Here is a 19785-nt window from a genome sequence, read left to right on the forward strand (position 1 = left end):
CGGAGGAGGTGCAGGGCAGGTCTGAGGGCACAGAGGCCGAGTGGTCCGGAGCAGGAAGAAGAGGCCAGGAGCTGAGCACTCCGGGCCTCCAGAGGCTGGAAGAAAGTGAAGGGACTCTCCAGGGATGAGCCGCCCTGCTCTGCTCGCTCCCTGGGTATAGCCAGAGCCAGAGGACCCGTCCTGAGGTCTCCCCTCCAGGAAGCCAGATGGTGTTTGTGTGGTTTTAAGTCAGTGAATGTATGGAGATTTGCAATAGCAGGCCTAGGCCTAGGAAGCCTGCACCCCTACTGCGTGCAGGACACTCTTGGGACCTCTCTCCAGCACCATCAGCCCACCTGGGCCACCCAGTGATATGCGGGTCACTGCTGAGTACCTCGCTGGGGCTCCCATCTCCTACCAGGTACACGAGGACTGGGAAGCTAGGCCATGGCTACTCTTGGGTTCTGGCCAACAATGTTCGAGGAGGGGATGTGAGTCACACCCCCAAGGCCAGAAGACTCAACTACCAGAGCCTGGGCTCCGCGTGGAAGTGGCAACAGACACAGTGACTCCGGTCCTTCTGCCGGACCCTGCACACGGCCCGCGGCGCGGCCAGCCGAGCGAGAGGAAAACTGAAGTCTCCAGACGGGGGAGTCCTTTGTCACAGCACCAGAACCCCACCCATCTTGACGCTACACACAGACCTAACTATGGAAACAACAGCCGTCCACTACAGGGGTCTCAGCCACCTTTGGGAGGACATGCTACCTCAGTCACAGACACCCTGCCACGTCCCCAGAGTCCTGTGCCTGGGATGGGAAAGCTGGTCTCGGTCATTGAAGGACCATGGAGTGGAAGTCACTTCTTCCAGTGTATAGGCAAAGGGGACAAGGGGCAGGTCCCCACACTCCCACGTCCAGGGGGTGCACCTGCAGCCTCAGCCTCAACACCCCATGTGACTTGGTCCTCAGAGCATCCACCTTGGGGCCCTCAAATGTCTTCTCGGGTTTCTGATCCTGGCCAGACCCCTTCCGCCATGTGTGTGGCCAAGATTTTATGAAGTCGAGGGGCATTTTCAGAGCTTTCCTGTCCCATTTGTCACCTGCTAATGACCAGGGAGTGACTAATCAGAAAACAGCAGCAGGCAAAGAAAACACCCCCTTGCTCTTGACTTCCCGTGGCCGTGTTGCTGGGAGCTCTCTGGTGCACCTGAGGAAGCTGGGGTGGACAAACAGGGTCAGGGTTTCTCTGTCCCCTGGGCAAGTGTGCCAAACCATGGGCTGTCACCAAGAAAGGGGTGCTGCTTCCCTAAAACAGTAGCATATGACCACTGTAGGCAAACACCAGGCTCAGTGGAGCCTGACCTCAGCTGCCTGGGACTTCTCCCTGACCAGCCAAGCTACAGAAGCACAAGCAGGCCCGCTGGGGCCCACCTCCCCTGCTGGCAAGGCCAGGTGGACTCACCGATGCGATGGAGCCCGTCTATACCCTTGGTCCAGTGCTGCAGGAGAAGACAGACACAGGCAGAGGAAGCAGCTTAACCCCTGCTGCCCTCCTGTACCCCCAGGAACAAGGTCACACCTTCCCAGAGCTGGGGGGACCCGGCAACAGCCACCCTCTTGGAGCCAGGCTCAAGGCAGTGCACATACAGCGACCTACAACCCTCACCACAACGCCACATTGCTGCTGTCCCAACTCTCCCATTTCAGAGCAGAAGCCCGAGGCTCGGCAGCCACAGGGCCAGCCTCAGATCGCAGCAGGTAGCAGGCAAGGCTGCTGTCCACCCGAGTGTTTGTGTCCACAGTGTGGGAGCACCCAGGGAGACCCACCAAGGGCACGTTAGTGCTCAGCATGTAATGCCTCCGTCCTACAGAGGAGGGACAAAATCACACCACATGTGTGCACATGTGTAAACATGCACACACACACGCCTACCCGCACACATGTGTAAACAGGTGCCTGAACAGAGGCTGCATGTGTGCACGTATAGTATTCGCACGCACACTCTCCCATATGCACAAGTACACATGTGCGCACGCACAGGGCTTCCCAACATAGAGGGGAAGGGGCTGTATGATCATCAAGGATGCCAACCAGCATCCAGGATCCCACTGGGCAGCCAGGCCCGCTACAGGCTGACCGTCCTTGCTGCCCCTGCCATCGGGGCCATCAATTGAGCAGCTTGCAGAGCCAAATAAGCAGACATGAGATCTTGCTCCACTCTCAGGACCACCAAGACCTTGCTCTGGGCCACTTCCCTGATATCCCCCCATGAGGAACACACCACTGGCACACCACAACCAGTCCTGGGTGACGCCCTACAAAGGACAGTTTCCTAGGGGCAATGACAGATCAGGGCTGATAAGGGAAAGCAGGAGGAATGGGCCTGAGAGCAATTTCCCAAGGGCCCTCCACACCACTGGCTGCTGACCTGGCTGGTAATAAAGTCCAGTGAAGACGGTGCAGATGGGAGGCAAACTGCCATATTTGCAAGGCTGGCATTTTCCAGGGTAAAGTTCTAACTATCAAAAGATTTACTAGCTCAGCTGGGTTAATCATTGCCATGTAGGAACAAATGGCTCCCTCAATGCCCAGGCTGGGCACCCGGGTGCCAAGTCAGAGACCAGCTCATGGTCAGAGGCTGTGCCCATTTCATCCCAGCACCCCTGAACTTAAGGTCTCGATGCTGACATCAAAACAGCCCCTTCCAGCCGGGCATGGTGGCACATGCCTTTAACTCCAGCTGCTTAGGAGGCTGAGGCAGGAGGATGACCTGTTCAAAGCCAGCCTCAGCAACTAATCGAGGCCCTCAGCAACTCAGCAAGACCCAGTCTCAAAACATAAAAAGGACTGGGGATATGGCTCAGTGGTTAAGCACCCCCAGGTTCAATCCCCAGTACTAAAAAAATAAATAAAATACAAAAGAGCCCCTTGCCTGGCCACTTGTTATACCCAGCCTTGGGCAGTACTTTTTCCTTTAAACTGAAATAGCAGAGGATTGGTGGCCGAGAGTGCGGGCCCAGGAGACAGACCCAGACCTAACTCCGGATGCCAATGGGGGAGCCACACGAGTCGGATCCTCGTCTTATAAAACGGGGCACTGTAAGAATAAACGGGCCAAGGTGTATAAAGGCTGGTTCTCAACGGGGGCATCTGGCAGGTTCTGGAGGTATTTTTGGCTGTCACAATGAGGGAGGAGAATGTGCCGCTGACCTCTAGCAGGTTGAGGGTAGGGACACTGCTGAATGCCCCACCTGTGCAAAATACCCTGTGATAAAGAGTGACCCAGCTCCAATGTCAGTGGTTGGCACGAAGAGGTTCTGGTGTACCGTGTGAAGCGCGATGCCTGCGGTGAATGCTAGCCGTGGTCATCATCTCCAACTGTGTTGTGGCAAGAGGAGGCTGGGATCAGAGGCCATGTCTTGCTCAGGTGCCATTCAGGCAGGGCAGAGCTGGAGACTGCCTGCATCCCTATGTGTTCCTTTTTCCCACGGTACCAGCCTGAAGGACAAGCTGGTCCCTACCCTGGGGACCCACTGTGCCACGAAGATGCTGAAGCCTCTTGATGACCTGAAACTACAAGCCAGCTCTCCATGTGCAGCTGTGCGCCGGGAGGAGGGGCCGCTCCTAACCTGCTTCCTTGGTGGACAGACACCCGCGTTCGGACTCTGCAGACCACTGCCTTCCTTTCCCTCTCCACTCCTGAGTCTACCTGCTGCAGCTTTTTCCAAAAGGGTGAATCTGTCCCCCAAGAGCCAGCTTCCTGCTCTGGCCCAGAAAAACAGACTCTCCGGCAAGCGGGCTGTCCCTGGCTCAGGGACCACCACCTGGCATCCCTGAGGGTAGAGATGGTCAAGAAACAACATCCAACCAGTAGGGCTAAAGGAACATGGTGAGCCCTCTGTCCCTCGAGGCAGCAGAGGACCCTGCCATCCACGCGGAGCCTCATGCGGAGCTGGATGAAGCCCACGGTCTTGGCCACAGGAACACATGCAAGGTCTACAGTCTCTTGGCTCCTCCCCAAGGCCAACCCTGAACCAGTTCTTGCCTCTGTGCAGTGTGCTGTCCCTTTCCCTGGCTGGACCATGCTGAACCCTCTCTGTCCCCAGGGCCCAATATGGATGGCGGGCCAGCTTCCATGTGGCCATGACTAGGCACAGACTGCCCTGCGCTGCACGGAGACACACGCTGGTCTTCCCCCAACACGACACCATGAGCTTCCTGTGGCGGGGGCCTGTCCGGGGCCTCTCCACTACGATGGAATGTTCTAGCTCTGTGCAGTACAACATGAGAGTCAACTGTGGCCTGAGCGCTCCAAATGCGGCTTGTGACCTGAAGGGCTGCATTTTAGCTTTGTCTCACTTTAATGAGACTGTCACAGCCGTGTGGCTAGTGGCTACCACACCAGACAGCCCAGGAAGAGAAGTGCTCAGACACGGCAAGTGTTCGAGGCTACCGTGGGGGAGCGAATGGAGGAACATGAGTGCACAGCGCTTGTGTGGTCCCCGGTCACCATGCTGCAGTCATTGGTATCCAGCTGCTGGAGGATGGCTGGCACTGCTGACCTTGCTCACCACTGCAACCCAGTGTCTCTTAGGTGCCTGGTGCACAGACCCCAGTGAAAGTTAGCTGACCCACCCGCCCCTCCCACCAAGCCTCAGGACATCCCTGATGGACGAGAACGGCCACTCTGGCTGACCTGGGCATGTGCCCCCAGCCCAGCTCCTCCTCTTGCCAGCATCCTTTCTGCGCTCCTCTCTCCCAGATGCGAGCAAGAAGTCTTCTCGACTCAGATGGAGGCTCCCCCTTCCCTGCCCCGGCTCAGGTGGCAGGCCCCTGGGAGGTTTGGGGAGCAATCACCACTCCTAGGAAGGAACTGGAGTCTTCATATCAAATGCCTCTCATGCCGACTACTGGCTGCTCTGCTCCTGGCGCTGCTACGCACTGCGCGCATCATCTGTGTCCCTCCCGCCCACTGCCCCGTCCCACTTCCTCCCAATGTAGGTCACGCTGGGTTCTCCTGCGTTCACTACATATGCCTCCAGTGAGGGAGTGACACCGCCTGAAACAAATTTAGGAATTCTCTCATGGACACGTGAGGACCCTGTGCTCTCATTCAGCCAGACCCAGATCCGCACCCCACAGGGAAAGCCGGAGCAAAGGCCCCAGGGCTCTCACCCAAGGAAGGTGGCTGGGCATTGGAGCTCAAAAGCCACCATGACGTGGGCACAGTGCCAAGGAAGGTTGGTTTCCCAAATAGAAGCAGATCAGTCGAGAGGTTTTTGCAGTGAGCATCAGTTCTGTGACCTGGAGCCTTGTTTTCCCTTCTGTCAGTGGAGAAGCCAGCGCTGCCTCCCAGGCTGCACAGGGTACAGAGGAGCACTTGCCAACCACCATCATTGGGGGCACCTCAGCTGTAGCCTCCCCCTGCCAAGCTTCTTGCCATGGAAGTTCAGCTTTGCTCCCCGGGCTGCCCAGCCTGGCCTCACGCCTCTGCCAGGTGCTGCTCACATAAGACAGCTTAGTCTGTGTCTGTCTGCACGCGGTGCAGCGATCCCTGGGATGGGGGACACACTAAGCCCCACAGCAGTACCCATGGTTAGTCTATCTCAAAGGACTGGAGAAGCTAATGAGCCAGGACAGGCGGGGAAAGGAAGGGTCCCTGGCCAGGTCTAGGAATGCACAGGACCAAGGGCTCTCCGAGCAACAGGAGAAGGTCATTTGAGGCACAGGGAGCCTGGTTAGAAGTTGGCAGGAGATGAAACTGAAAAGACTGAGTCTGTGCCAAATTCAGCCTCTGCCCGGAAAATGAGGAGTTGAACTTTGAGCTGTGGATAACAAGAGGGTTTTAAGCACCACTTCTAAAGTTACTCAGCGCTGGAGACCAGGAGCTAGCCCTCCATACATATGTGTGTCTGCGCACACGCACACATACACGGCATATGTACACTTCCTCCACACTCGTGAACACACACAAACACCACCCACTCACAAATAGACCCTCCTCACACGTGTGCATGTACACACAAAATATCCATGTGCATACATGCAATGCTCCACACTGTGCACACATGCACTCATGCCCACACAACACTAAAACACACACACACACGCACACCCCTATGCGTGTGCACACACACGCCCTTGAGTGGGGCGTGGAGAACAAAGGCATCGAGCTCCAAGAGGAGGTGGCACAGAGGCGGAGCTGTCCCCGCATGCCCACGAGCACCCGATCCCCTGCCCTGATGCCACTGTGTATCAGGACCACTGCATGCAGTGAGGCTCTGGGATGAGAACCCCATCTTTTTCACTATGTAACTGTCCAACCTCCATCTTGTTTGGGGATGAATTTCCTCCCCTTGTTTAAAAGAGACACGTGCACAGTGACAGTCTTCTCCAGGAAGTCAGGCCCCAGGCAGGAGCTGGCGGGCACAGACAGGGAGCCCCCACAAAGGGTAGCATAATCAGGGAGGGGCAACCTCCAGTGTTGGCACCTCTCACCCTCCCTCTCTCGTGAGCTACGGGGCTGTTCTAAAAAAGGAATGGGTACCCCAACGAGGCTCGTTCACAATGAAGATTTCTTGTACCAGGTGGATGAAAATTAAAGCACCCTAAAATAGTCACACTTTCCTAAGAAGACAAACCCTTTTCCCTTGCAATATGGTTCACACCAGTAATCAGCTCAGCAAACACTCTTCTTTGGAAAGAAAAGAAGTGGGAATGACGTTGAAGGGACTTCAGAGGTCAGAGTGGATTGGTGGGAGTCCATTTTTTAACCAATGAGTCAAACATAGTTATTTCCTTGGAAGGAGAGACTCCTGAGCCAAGCAGGACCTTCTCCTCGACTCAGATGATGGAGCCCCATCTTTGTCAGATCCGACCGAGAAGCTGTGTCAAGGCAGCAGCATGGCCTGTCCTCACCGTGACTCGTGGTGGGGAGCTGAGGTACCAAGAGGGAGTGACTTGCCCAGGTGTGAACTAAAGAGCAGGTGCCACCCCACAACCCCCCTCCCCTGCTCAGCTGGCTCAGCATCAAAGCAGGCCACACAGACAGTGGCCAGGTCCCGAGCAGCTGTGAACTTGAAGGTGGGGACGGCTGGCCGTGCAATGTCCTAGGACAGGCGGCAACCTCTGGGGTACTGCGACTGTACCCAATGGAGGGGGCTCTCTGGCCGTCATGCAGCATGGCATATGACCGGGAAGACTTAGGGCAAAAACGGCCATAAAATTGGTCACAAAGACCACTCTGTGCCATCTCAGAACTTCTCCAGCTTCCCCAAGCCAGACCCAGCCACCTATGGAGGGAAGCAACCTCTCCGAGGTCACACAACAAGCAGCTGGCAGAACCACAGAGGTGCCAGGAGGCCAGACCTGCATCCTACTGCCAGGTTCCTGCGGGTGGGGGTCAGACCACCATTCTTCTGCAGAGACCGTAGAACTAACTCCAGAACTGACCTCTTGCCTGGATGGAGAGAATTCACCACCCCGGAGACAAAGCCACAGGTCAACACATACCTCCCACCCCAGCCCCACTGTGAGACACAGCTTCCCCAGCTCCTCCAAGCTGGGGTGGTGCTGGGGACTGGATGTTTGTGTCCATCCCTCTCAATGCGTATGCTGATGTCCTAAGTTCCACTGGGATGGTATGTGGAGGTGGGGCCATTGGCAGGTGACTAGGGTTACAAGTAGCCACAAGAGTGGGGCCCCATGATGGAATTAGAGACCAGGGCTCTCTCTTTGCCGGGAGTGGACACAGCTAGAAGGTAGTGTCCTTTGCAGCCAGGAAGAGAGGTGTTTGTTTGTGTGTTTGCTTGTTTGTTTGCTGTTTGAGAACCAGGCATTGAACCCAGGGGCACTCAACCACTGAGCCACATCCCCAGCCCTTTTCTTATTTTTTGAGACAGGGTCTCACTAAGTTGGTAAGGCTGGCCTCAAACTTGTGGTCCTCCTATCTTAGCTTCCTGAGCTACTGAGATTATAAGCATGTAGCACCACGCCCGGCAGGAAGACAGCTCTTGCTGGAAACTGTGGGCAACCTCATACCTGGAACTGGGACCCCAGCCTCCAGGGCTGAAAAGCAAATGCCTGCGTGTTTCCTTATGGCAGCTCAAGCTGGTGTGGACAGAGGACATGAACCTCAGATGAGGGCCCAGAAAATCAGACCATTACAGCCTCTTCTGCCAATGAAGAATTTTTACCTACCTCTCAAGAGTAGGCCCCCACATTACGCACCGCCCACCCCAGAGCCTAATGCGGTACGCGGCACACGGCTGGGTCTGAAATGCCTGCTGGGCAAGAAGCCGTGGGCACAGGGAGCCTGGGAGTCTTCGACTTCAAAACCAGCCCACTCAGCACCTTCCTCAATGGAGAAGCCAATCGTGAGCTGCAGATCCACCCAGGGACCTGAGGCCCACATCCAGGAGCCCAGGGAGACTCATGCTCCATGAGAAAGAGCCCTCCTGTCCCCCACGGCCCCAGGCAAGGGCTGCCTTCATGAGTCCCATGGGGATGAGGCAGGGCCACAGCCAGCAGGTCCAGGGGTCAGATGCGAACCCCAGGCCCTCACAGGAGAGGGCTGTGGAAACGCGGAGGAGACACACAGAGAGCTGCGAGTCCACACCTGCTCTCCAGCCTGCACCCCACTCCAACCAAAGTCCGCTCTGTCCTTGGGCATGGTCCCACCTAATGCCTTGCTGACAACTCGCAGTCTGCAGTCCATGGCACGTGGCAGGCCCCCTCACAGGCCATGGGGCCACCCAGCCCTTTCCCCTGCTCCCCGTCCTCTCACTGCAACAGGCTGCGGGGACCCTCCTCAGCGTTCCCCTCGATTTTTCACAGAAACAACTGCTCTCCTCACACTCACAGTCCATGAGCTGAAGTGACCCCAGGTAACTGTGTGGTCACAGTGACAACTGCCTTGGACACAATCGGGTCTGGGAAGAAACCCAACTGACTCCTGGCAGGCCACTCGAGGAAGAGCATGGGGGTCTCAAGGGTGTCTCCCCAGTCCCAGGCTGTGGGCATCCCAGGCTGTGGGCGTCCCTCATGGCAGGTAGCGGGCAGGCTCTGTTCGGTGGGTCCCCTGCTGTTTACAGGTTGCGGGCGAGGGGAGTCAGCAGGGCTCCCGAGGCTCTGCTGCACGAACATATCTCAAAGTCTTGTTGCATGAAAAAGCAACCTGCAGACACACAGGCGACCGGACCCCTGCAGCCCTTACGTACAGGATTCTAGTACAAAAGAGAAAGACCTGACGGAGGGACGTGGGGAAGGAGCAGGGCTGGCGGGGGTGGGAGGGGAGATGGACTTCTGTAAGGCATCCCTTCGCACAAGAATGTATTCCTACGTCAGGTGAACAGCTGAGTTTTACTCTTTCTAATCAACAAGACAAGACTTAACAGAGAAGTTCAGCACCCAAAACAAACAAGCCGGGAGCCTGGTAAGCATGCAGCTGAAACTCAAAACAACACTCAAAACAGGAAATACCTGGCTACAAAGGAAAGGCCCTCGGCTCCCCGAGCCAGGGCGAGCAAGTGGATGGGGCGGGCCAACGGCATGCAGGGACGGAACCTTCAGTGGGCAGGGCTGAAACGGCGCATCCATCGGCTCAGATGTGCAGGTCAACCCAGCTGGCCGCTCAGTTGTGGATGACCAACGACCTTCAGCCCTTACTGTTTCTCCAAGTGTCCAGAGATGCTGCGCCTCTGGCCAGTTCCCTCAGAAGCAGCATGCAGCAGCACCTCCCGGGTGGCCGAGGTTTTCTGCCAACTAGAGAGCCGCTTCGCCCTTGCTCCCTGCTGGCCCAGGGACCAGCAGGGTGGACACTCCTTACTCTACCCAGGCACAGAGCTCAGAGCTGGGAACAGACCTGTGAGTGCAGGCTCGTGACCTGGCAGAGGGAGACACAGAACAACTAAAGACGAACGATTCTTTCATGTGAACTGTACTGGGACTATAACACAGCCCAGAAAGGGAGCCATCTGTCCCATCCCAGGTGGGGCAGGGAGGACCCCAGAAGGTCCCCCACGGAGGTGGAGTGAAGGAGGTTGGTGACAGGTCAGCCTCAGCAGGAACAGCATGCACCTTGAGTGAGAAGGCGGCTGCCCCACTGAGCGAGGGAAATGGAACTCCACCGCTGAACAAGGTGAGGGATTCAGGGTGCAGGAAGAGGGGAGAAGCAGCTGTGGCCCTGTGGCCCTGTAGTCCCGGTCAGGATCAGCAATGGAGCCAGGACAGGACACTGAATGGAGGCTGGAGCTCTGCCACATTCCTCCTGATTCAGCAGCCTGGGCTTCCTAAATGGTCCTCAGGGGCGCCCCTCCCCTGGGCCCCGCATACCTGTTCCAGGTCCCCCTCAACAGCCAGGCCTCTCGCAGCTGCCCCGGCCACTGCCACCACTGGGGACTCCCAGACGCCTGTTATAACCTTCTCACCATTTCCCACAAGCCCTGGGACTGCTGGCCTTCTGGAAACATCCCACCAGTGTTTTTCTGAGCAATTGAGAGGCCTGCCTGGGAAATCCCTGCTCCAAGCATTTCTTTCTCCCAGGCAGCTACAACCAACTGCTCTGCTGCAAGATTCTGCGTCACAAAAGGGATATCCCCAGCTAACACTCGAGACCAAGTGGAGACCCTGCTGCCTGAATCCAGGCCTATCACGTCCCATCAGTACGTGCCCTTCCTCGGCATGACCTAATCAAATTTCCTGTATATGTGAATATAAATACTGTTGTTTGACCCATGATGAACTTGTAAACAGCCTGATTTTATCAGCTTTAATAGATCAGGTTTGCAGAAGCAGATGACACTGTTACTTTTATTTTAATTTGAAATGAACACAATTTCCACTGGATACAGATAAAATTAATGACCTTAGAAGGAATCAACTTGCCTGTGGGGATAAAAAAAAATCAGATGATCGTGTTACTGCCCAAGATTACAACAGGCTGGGTTTAAGATGCCACGTGCTGTTTTGACCTTAACGCCTTTTTCTATTTTCTTAGAATGAGGCCATTCTACCACATTCTTTGGGGTGGACTGAACGTCAGTGTGACTTAGCTTAACAGGCAGGAGATAGATCGCCACCCCAAAATTACTGAAACCAAGAGAAATCCACAGGATCAAGACCAGACCAAGAAAATCTTATAAAACGGTAATCGAATCAACCTCCTTCCAAACCAGACTCTTCTTAAATTACAGATAGCGACTCGCTCGGCATATGAAGCAAGCACATGAAACACGCGCCATTCCCAAGCAAGCCCACTAGGAAATGCCTGCCAACCCACAGCACAGTCACCAACCATGACCGGACAGGTTCCAGTCGTGGTCACCTTCACCCAGCCACCTGTGTTACGAACGGGCATCTTCTCAGTCCTCGTGTCCTCACCCTGGAGACAGGCCATTGGTGCCAGCTCTGGATTTCTCTGGATTTCTACTCCCAGGTTTCCACAGCAGGCCAGAGGATGCTGATCTCAAGTGTCTTCTGAGAACCAGACACCTAGCCTCACTAGCTCTACTTACTAGTGCCCAGTCCACGGCAAGTCATTTCACCTCCCTGAGCCTCAGTTCTCTCTTCTAAAAAATGGGTACAATGACAGCTTCTGCCTCACAGAACCCTGTGAGGGCCACACGCTGGGATGCACAGCAAGACTGTGGTGACATGCTCAGCGGTGTCCAAGGCAGGCTAGGGTACTGTCCAGAGCAGCTGGGCTCTTGCCACCCAGCTCACCCCGACTCTCACGCTCCCTGTCCTCGCAGTTGCCGGAGACTCTGCTCCCCGCTGACCCCTGCCCTGCATTCCAGCAGGGCCCTCACTTACAACACTACAGGGCGCTTCCCTGCTCAAAAGGAGCAGCTCCCAAAATCCCCACATCTAATTCCCCCGCTGAACTTTTGTGAAACCCCTCATTTTGGCCATTTGTACTCAGCTGTTTCTCAGGTTCCCCAATGCTCCCACTGGCACCCTTGGTGGGAAAGCCAGGAAAGGGGGGCTGGCGGAGCAGAGGGGCCCCCAGTCCACACCCAGTGCCCCCCAAGCTCTGAGATCTCTGGCAAGTTACTCTCGGTGTAACAGAACATCACATCATGTGGAAGATGTCAGACAACATCATACGTGCTGAGTGACTGCTTGTGTGGGTGCCAGGAGCCGGAGGGCTCTCTGAATGCTGACAGAGCCAGGAGAGCAGTTACGGCTGGCCGGGGAGCAGGGACGGCAGTGCTCAGCGCGTCTCTTCTTCAACCGGGGGCTGGGTACACTCGTGCACTCGGCTGATGAAAAGCTGCGGAGCAGTGTGTCACTGTGCATGTTTCCAGATGTACAGTGCATTCCTTAACCCTTACTGACATCTGCCTCAGTTTCCTCATCTGTAAAACAGGAGGTGTTGGCAACTTTCTGAAAAGCTCCGGCTCTAAGCAAAGTGCACTGTACCCCAAGGTAGGTGCCACCCTGGAAAGCAGCCCGGGCCTACAATCAGCACGAGCTGTAAACTCCTGGAGCCCAGAGGCACACCGTGGGGGAATACTCAACACCACCAAACTGTGTGTGTCCAAGGGCTGTGGAGGACTCCTGCGCTATGGGTATTTTACCACAATTTTCAAAAATGATGAGCATGTGAACTGTGCCGGAATGTCTGACTCCTGGAGATGAGTTCACACTCGCAGAGCGGACGGCAGTGAGAAAGGCCTGGTGCAGGCACGCAGGCCACCCTGGGTCCACCTGAGCCGCGTGCTCATCCTGGCACAGTGAGGCAGAGATTCCAATCTGCACAGGAGAGGTGGCGAGCACCTCCTTTGGTCACTTCCCAACGGTTCAAGGAATCACTTATTATATCAGCTTTCATGGCAAGCAATCCTCTCCTTGTGCAATTTTAAAGTAATTAACACTTATCTGATTTCAGAGTTTTGACAGGGAAATGAACCTCTGTGTGGCTGGTGGTGGCTGCTTTGCAGACCCGGGAGGGGTTGCTCTGTATCCCTGCGTAGAAGCTTGCACTGCAGACAGGATCACATGGACTCCAGGAGACTGCAGGCATCAGACTATCACCAAGGTCCCAGGACCCTCAGGGGACACGGCTCTCGGAGGAGACCTAGGTGGTCTCACCCTGATGTCAGAGTGGACACTTTCCCCAAAAGCCTGGCCCACTGGCACTGACAGAGTCCTTGTGGCTCCGGGCAGTGTTAAAAGGGTATAGTTTTGTCACTGTGGTAGCTTGTCAGCCCATTTAGAGTTTGGAGCCACCTCAATCAACTTACCTAAGGGAGTATAAGGTGGGTACAGGGGCAGATATTTGTCAATGAGAGGATCCTGAAATTCAAGACGTGCCTACAGCACTTACGGACAGTATGAGGTGAGAAAGTAACTTACAGGTAAAACTGATGGGAATAATAGTAGTTGTACTATTACTAATATGTTATGAGCTTTTTAGGTGCTGGGCATAGTATACAAAATGTACAGGTCTCGTCTCATTCTTGCTGATTATTCTACATAGCTGCTACTATGACTAGCTCCACTCAGAGACGGAACTTACTGAAGATAAGTTAGCATTCTAGCAACACGAATGAGTGGAAATAATAATACAGGAAGGTATCATGAGACACAACCCACAGGGTCAAATACACTGAAAATCGTATGCATGTGAGATTCTGACACACCACCTAGCTGTGTGGCCTGGGGCATGTTACCTGACCACTCTGTGCCTCTCTTCCTTCCTTCTTAAAATGAAGGGGTCAAATCCTAAACACTATAAATCTAGAGAAACTCAAAAGAGCATGGTGGTTGAGCAAGCAGAGCAACCCCGGGGTAACTAACAGAAAGCCTAAGCCACGAGCCGAGCACCTGGGGCAGGGTGGTTTCCAGCAGCAGGCGAGGAGCCTACCCGGGGAGCGCACTACCCAGTGTGGACAGTGGCACAGCTGCACCCTCCTCCACCCTATGCCAACACCAAGTCCAGGTTTTCACGGCTATCCATTCTTGAAAAACAGGGAATGTTGGCTTGATACTAAAATTTGGAGAAACTTTCTAAGCTACTAATTTAGGCAACCATCACTAATTACGACACTCAAGTCTGACCACAGAAAAACGTAAAGCTTCTATAGATCAATAAATACATCCAGGGGCTGGGGTTGTGGCTCAGAGGTACAGCACACGTCTAGCACATGCGAGGCCCTGGGTTCGATCCTCAGCACCACATAAAAATAAATAAATAAAATAAAGGTGTTGGTTAAAACAAATAAATAAATACATCCAACAAAACTAAGAGGTAGAGGGAAAAGATACGTTAGGGTGGGGGAAGTAACACTGATGCGTGAATGACTGAAAAGGATTAACTGGTTTTTCTATTTAAGAAAAAGAAGAAAAGAAAACCTCACAAACTACTTTTCAAAAAAGGTACCAAAGCCAGGTACACTGGCACACACCTGTGGTCCCAGCACTTGGGAGGCTGAGGCAGGAGGACTACTTGAGTCCATGAGTTCAAGGCCAGCCTGGGCAACACAGGGAGACTGTCTTCATTTAAAAAAAAAAAAAAAAAAACCTACCCCAATTATAAGTAAAATACAAAATGTAAACCACTTACCAAAGAATGGTAAATAGTTAACCATCCCACAAAGAGAGGGACGTGGGTATGACTGAAGGGAACAAGTCCTGACCGAGGGCACCCAACGACCACCAGCACTGTGTGGCCTTGCCTGTGTGGCCGGATGGCTCGATCCTGAGAGGCCTGGCCATAGGCTGCCCGGGAGGAGCCCGGGTGCAGGAAGCCCAACCCAGACAGGCAGAGCCACCCAAGCCTGGGGGACACAGGGAATGTCGGAGGAATTCCCTCAGACCCACAGGGCTACTGTGAGCAGGGACTCCCGGGGGTCCTCTTCAGAAGGCGAGAAAATGAATGCTCACCCCTGAAACCCCCCTTCCTTGCCTGCCAACTCCTTGGCTGCCACCGGGGCTTAAGGGACCGGTGGGAAGGGGACAGGAGCAGTTCTGCCTCTTCCCCTTTGGACTGGCGCTCCTGCCGCTGTGCGCCGACCTGGCCCTCGACGTGCGCCAGGACCTTCTGACGCGGCCCTTTTCCTTTAAAAACAAGACACATAACATCAACAATAACGTGCAGCCGCTCTGCACAGCGCCCATTGCGGACTCGGTAGGCACACCGCAGTCCAGGGAGCAGAGCGAGCGCCGCAGAGCGAAAGCGACTCATTTATTCAGTTAAAAACCACCAAGAACCGACACGTGCCATCTGGGGACACAGCAGGGTGAAAGCACCAACAAAAGCCTGGCCTTTCTAGCAGGAGGCGGCAGTAAGCGGAACCGGGAACTGTCTGCCAGTGCAGGCGGGGCTAGGAGAGCAGAGCAAGGCGGGAATGGACCAGAGGACAGACTGGGGGGCAGGGGGCTCAGGGGGGCTGGCCAAGGAAGCCTGGGAGGCGACTTCCGAGAAGAGGGGGAGGCCGTGAGGGCCACTGAGGCACTGTGCACCCCGGACAGAGGAACACGGGGAGAGGCCTCCAGGTGAGGCAAACTGGGTGTGGCCACCCAGAAGGCTGGGATCACACCATTGCTGTGGGCCTCCACTTGTCACCGTGCCCTTGCAGACAGGCACAGGTGACATGGGATGCCCAATGTCACACGTGAATCACTGAGAGACCAGCCAGATGTTACCGCCGGAGGAGGGCACAGAGCTGCTTCCTGGGGAGACAAGCCCACCAATGTCCCAGGCACTGCTATGGCGCTCATGGGACAGCAGCTCCTCTTGGGCACCAGGACGTGCCACCCACCCTCTGCTCGACACAGATTCCCTGGCTCTGCCTCCAGGTTCTCCAGCTCTGCAGGATGTCCTCCTGACAGCCGGGAGTCTCTGCAGTTGCAGCACCAAGCAGCGGGCTGCCAGCCCCGGTCTCAGGGGACGCTCAGAGCTAGTGGCGGGATTTAAAAGGTACTTGAGGTGACGGCAATAAGCCAGTGATTTATCTGTTGGGCTCGATTTATTGAACTAGCAGGGGAGGTCATTCAGGAAACGTTTCAAAATTAGTGACGGCCAACATTCAGAAGACAGTTAGACACGTGCTCATGCCTCCTGCCCAGGCACGTGGTGCACACAGGCGCTTCCAGAGGTGAACACTGTATTGGTTTCATTCTGGTGTCTAGCAGTTAGGAAGCTGCCTGCAGTTGCCATGAGGATGAGCAACGCGACACAGAATACTGACTGCAAGACTGCAGCTTAAAACCCAGCTCAAATGCCTACGAGACTTGAGACCTTGGGCATCTAAGGTCCTCAGCTGTCCTTGGCTTCAGTTTCCTTACCTGTATAATGGGGGTCACCACAGAAGACAGTAAGCACCAACCCACACCCCTCAGGGCCTGAAGTGCACAGGACAGCCACCAGGTGGAAGCCATCAAGTCACAGCATGGCTTCAGAACCATCCACCATGCAAGCCTTTCACTGCAGAACACAGTCCAGGCCCACGCAAGCAAATTTATGAGCCATTTCTAAATGCAAAAGGCAACGGAGGTGAGGATAATCAACAACTAGCACCAACCAGGAATTTGCAACAGAAACGAATATTCTAGTCAATCATCCTTTTCTTTCCTGGCAGTGGCAGGGATTGAATCAGCCAGTCTGGGAAAAGCCTCAGCGTTCGGCTTGACCTTGCAAAAGCAGGTAACATAGAAGGAAGGGGAATGATTCGGACCCATCGAACACCACGCTCCAGGCAGAGGCAGGAGCGGGCCTGGGCTTGCTCCCAGAGGCGTGGCCGGGCCTCCTCAGCAGTCTGAGCAGGACACCTCCTGACCCCTCGGTCAGCACTAGGCAAGCAGGTGGAAACGGTACTGCCTCGGGAGGAAGGGCAGACAAGAGGCAGGCAGCAGACTCAAGACCACAGGAGCACACTAGTGTCCCCAGACTACACAACAGTCTCACCAACTGGGCAGCTTCCAACACGAGCAGGAGGCCAGAGGTAGAGGTCCTAAATCAAGGTGCTGGCAGGGCAGTGGTAGGCTCGTGCCTCACCCCCTGCTTCTGGTGGCTGCAGGGACCCCTGGCTTCCTTGGCTTATAGCTGCACCCCAGCTCTCTACTCTAGCACAACCTCCTCTTAGCCTGATGAACTCTGTCCCCAAATACGGTCACTCTCATGGGCACAGAGATTATAACTTGAACATACCTTTTGGGGGTCATCGTTCAAGCCTTATCAGCGACCGCCATAGTTGGGATATGGAATGTCCCCCAGAGGCCCGTTGTTAAAGGTTTGTTCCCAGCCCATGAGACAATGGAAAAGCGGTGGAACCCTAAGAGGTGGGGCCTAGTGGGAGGTCTGAGGTCACAGGGTGTACTTTTCAAGGGTCAGTGGGACTCCAGTGCCTTCCTCCTCCTCTCTTTCAGACCCAGCCGCGAAGTAAACAGGCCTCTCCTGCAACATACCCTGCCATGCCATGCTGAGCCACCACGGGCCCAGCCGGTCATGGACCAAAACCTCCAAAGCTGTGAGCCAACACAGGCCTTTCGTCTTTTTTAATTGACATCTCAGCTCTTTGTCACAGTAACAGAAAGCTGACGTGTGCAGCGGCCACTGAAGAACATGGCAGAAGCAGCCCACGGTGGCCAGTGGCTGATGCCCACAACCAAGCAGCAGAAGGTGAGGATGAGGGTGGCAGGTGCACTGGGTGCTGCGGTCTAGGATGGCAGAGTGTGTTGCTAGTGCAGAAGGGGGCTGTGCGGTCGAGGTGGTGTACGTAAAAGAGGGCACATGCCTGGCATGCAAATGCCACTCAGGAATGCCACCAGTGCTGGCATCTGGAGGAGGCTCACAGGGCTGACACTCGGTGATATTTCCACTTCCCGTGACACAGAAGCCTCGGAGGCAGCGCCACACAGGCCCCGGTTGGGAGGGAGCGTGGGAGGGGGGCGGGTCCGCCTGGGCGGGGGCTGAATGGAGGAGCAGGCTTTTGCGAGGGGAGGCAGGGACTCCGGGGCGCTGTCAGGAGCGTCAGCCAGGGTGCCGGGTGAGTCACTGAGTCAGACGGCCGCGCCGATCCCACAGAGACAGATCCTCCCACCCGGGAGACGTGTTTGACTTGAGGAAAGTACAAGCTGCAGTGATACTCCCCACACGCCGCCCGCTGCGGGAGGCACCAACTCCGACAGCACCGCAGCCCGCAAAGAGGGCCCGACGCCCAGCGCTCACCTGCGACTGTGCAGCAGCAGAACCCCCAGAGCAAGTTCAAGCCTCGTCTCACGTGGGAACCGGCAAGAATGGATCCAAACCCTCTGGTTTTCCTTGATCCTAAATGAGCCTGACTCCCCTCGGCCTTAAACGTAAGGACAGCCACCGACAAGAACATCACGCACGGCTGCCGAGGGGAGGCAACCCCTGTCACGGAGGTGGTCTACTGCCCTCACTGTCCCTGGACAGTCGGGGCCACCGCAATCTCCAGCCAGACCCTCCATCCAGGCATGGCCTGGCCTTCAGATGACCCAGTGCTTGCCTTGTGTCAGCTTTCTGTGGCTGGGTCACAAGTGACCACGGGCCTAGCGACTTGCCCTCTCACAGCTCTTGAGGCCAGAGATCCAAAGTGGGCCTCCCTGGGCTGGCCTCAAGGGAGGAAAAGGCAGCTCTCGGGCTCAGGGAGAGTGTACTCTCGCCTTCCGCCTCGTCCTGGCCCCAGGCCCCTTCCTCCTCCCTCTGCTCCCTCCCATCTCCTCTCCACACGGACTCTCCTGCCTCCCTCCAGCCCTGAGGAGGACCCCATAATCCAGAACACCTCCCCATCCCACCCTCCATCCGTCCATCGCAAAACCCTCTTCGCCCCCTCAGGTAACACTTCAGTGTCCAAGGACCAGGACATGAACATCTTTGGGGGGCCTGGTCTGTGCACCACATGCACCCCAGTGCCCCACACTTCCACAGCCTTCACTCCTTGGAGGCCAGCAGGGCCCACCTCACTCGCTCTGCCAACCTTGCCAGAGCTGCATCTCCAGCCTGCCCCTCACTCTCCACGCTCCCACACGGTGACCCCGAGGCTCCTGAGTGTCCCAGGCACTGCTTACCTGTGTCTCCATCGCAGAGGCCACAGGCCCCTTCTCCCCCACTATCCTCCTCAATGGCCCCTCCCAGGACAGTCTCCAGACGCAGCATCACACTATGACCCCCGGAAGCTTTTCCCGGTCCTCCTAGCCTGGCCAAGACACCTCTGTGTTGTCCCCCTTCTCACCCATCCCCTGTGCCACACTGAGCGGTGAGCATCCACTTCACCATGTCTTCTCCAATGGGGTTCCCAGGGGAGAACCTCAGAAGCAGGGACCACGGTCCACTTGACATGTCTAACCCAAGTCCTCGCTCACCATGGTCATTCAGTAAGTGTGGATGGGAGGAGGGAGCACAGGTGGATGGGCAGAGATGGAGACTGGGTGAGGGGATGAGGGACAGATGGACGGACAGGCAAATGGAAGGAAAGGTAAAAGGGTGGAAGGGAGAATGGGCGAGCATCCAACAAAAAAATGCTGTGCTCCCTGAAACAAACTCATTTGTGGAGTGAAAGGAAGGAGGAGGAAGGGCGTGGACTGAGGAAAGCCAGTTAAGCGGTGGCCACCTCGAGGAGAAGACTCACTTGAGCATCATTTGTGCTACGTCAAAAAGGGACAACCCACCAAGCAGGTGGCTGTGACCCCAAACCAACGACACAGAGCACTCCAGGACAGGCACCCAGTCGGACGGAACCAGCAGAACATCAACGGATCGCAGCAATTTCCCAGGCCGACTCCAAAGCTGTGTCTCTGGGAACGAGCAATAAGCAGGAGCACACGCCCCCGCCCCCC

General features: G+C 55.7%; 1 protein-coding gene across 2 annotated transcripts in view; it reads right to left on the reverse strand.

Annotated features, from left to right (window-relative positions):
* Positions 1-19785, reverse strand: part of LOC107150872 (c-Maf inducing protein) — a 199920-nt gene that overhangs the window by 115582 nt on the left and 64553 nt on the right. The window contains exon 1 of one of the 2 annotated variants that reach the window (XM_015496024.2): positions 10315-10808. The exons of the other annotated variant lie outside the window; for it this stretch is intronic. Within the exon in view, the coding sequence (XP_015351510.2) occupies positions 10315-10641 (327 nt within the window). The 5' untranslated portion in view covers positions 10642-10808. Of the gene's footprint in view, positions 1-10314; positions 10809-19785 lie in introns of those variants that run through there. 2 annotated transcript variants of the gene reach the window in all.

The sequence above is a fragment of the Marmota marmota genome, unplaced genomic scaffold, assembly GCF_001458135.2.
Source record: "Marmota marmota marmota unplaced genomic scaffold, marMar, whole genome shotgun sequence".
Classification (NCBI taxonomy): Eukaryota; Metazoa; Chordata; class Mammalia; order Rodentia; family Sciuridae; genus Marmota; species Marmota marmota.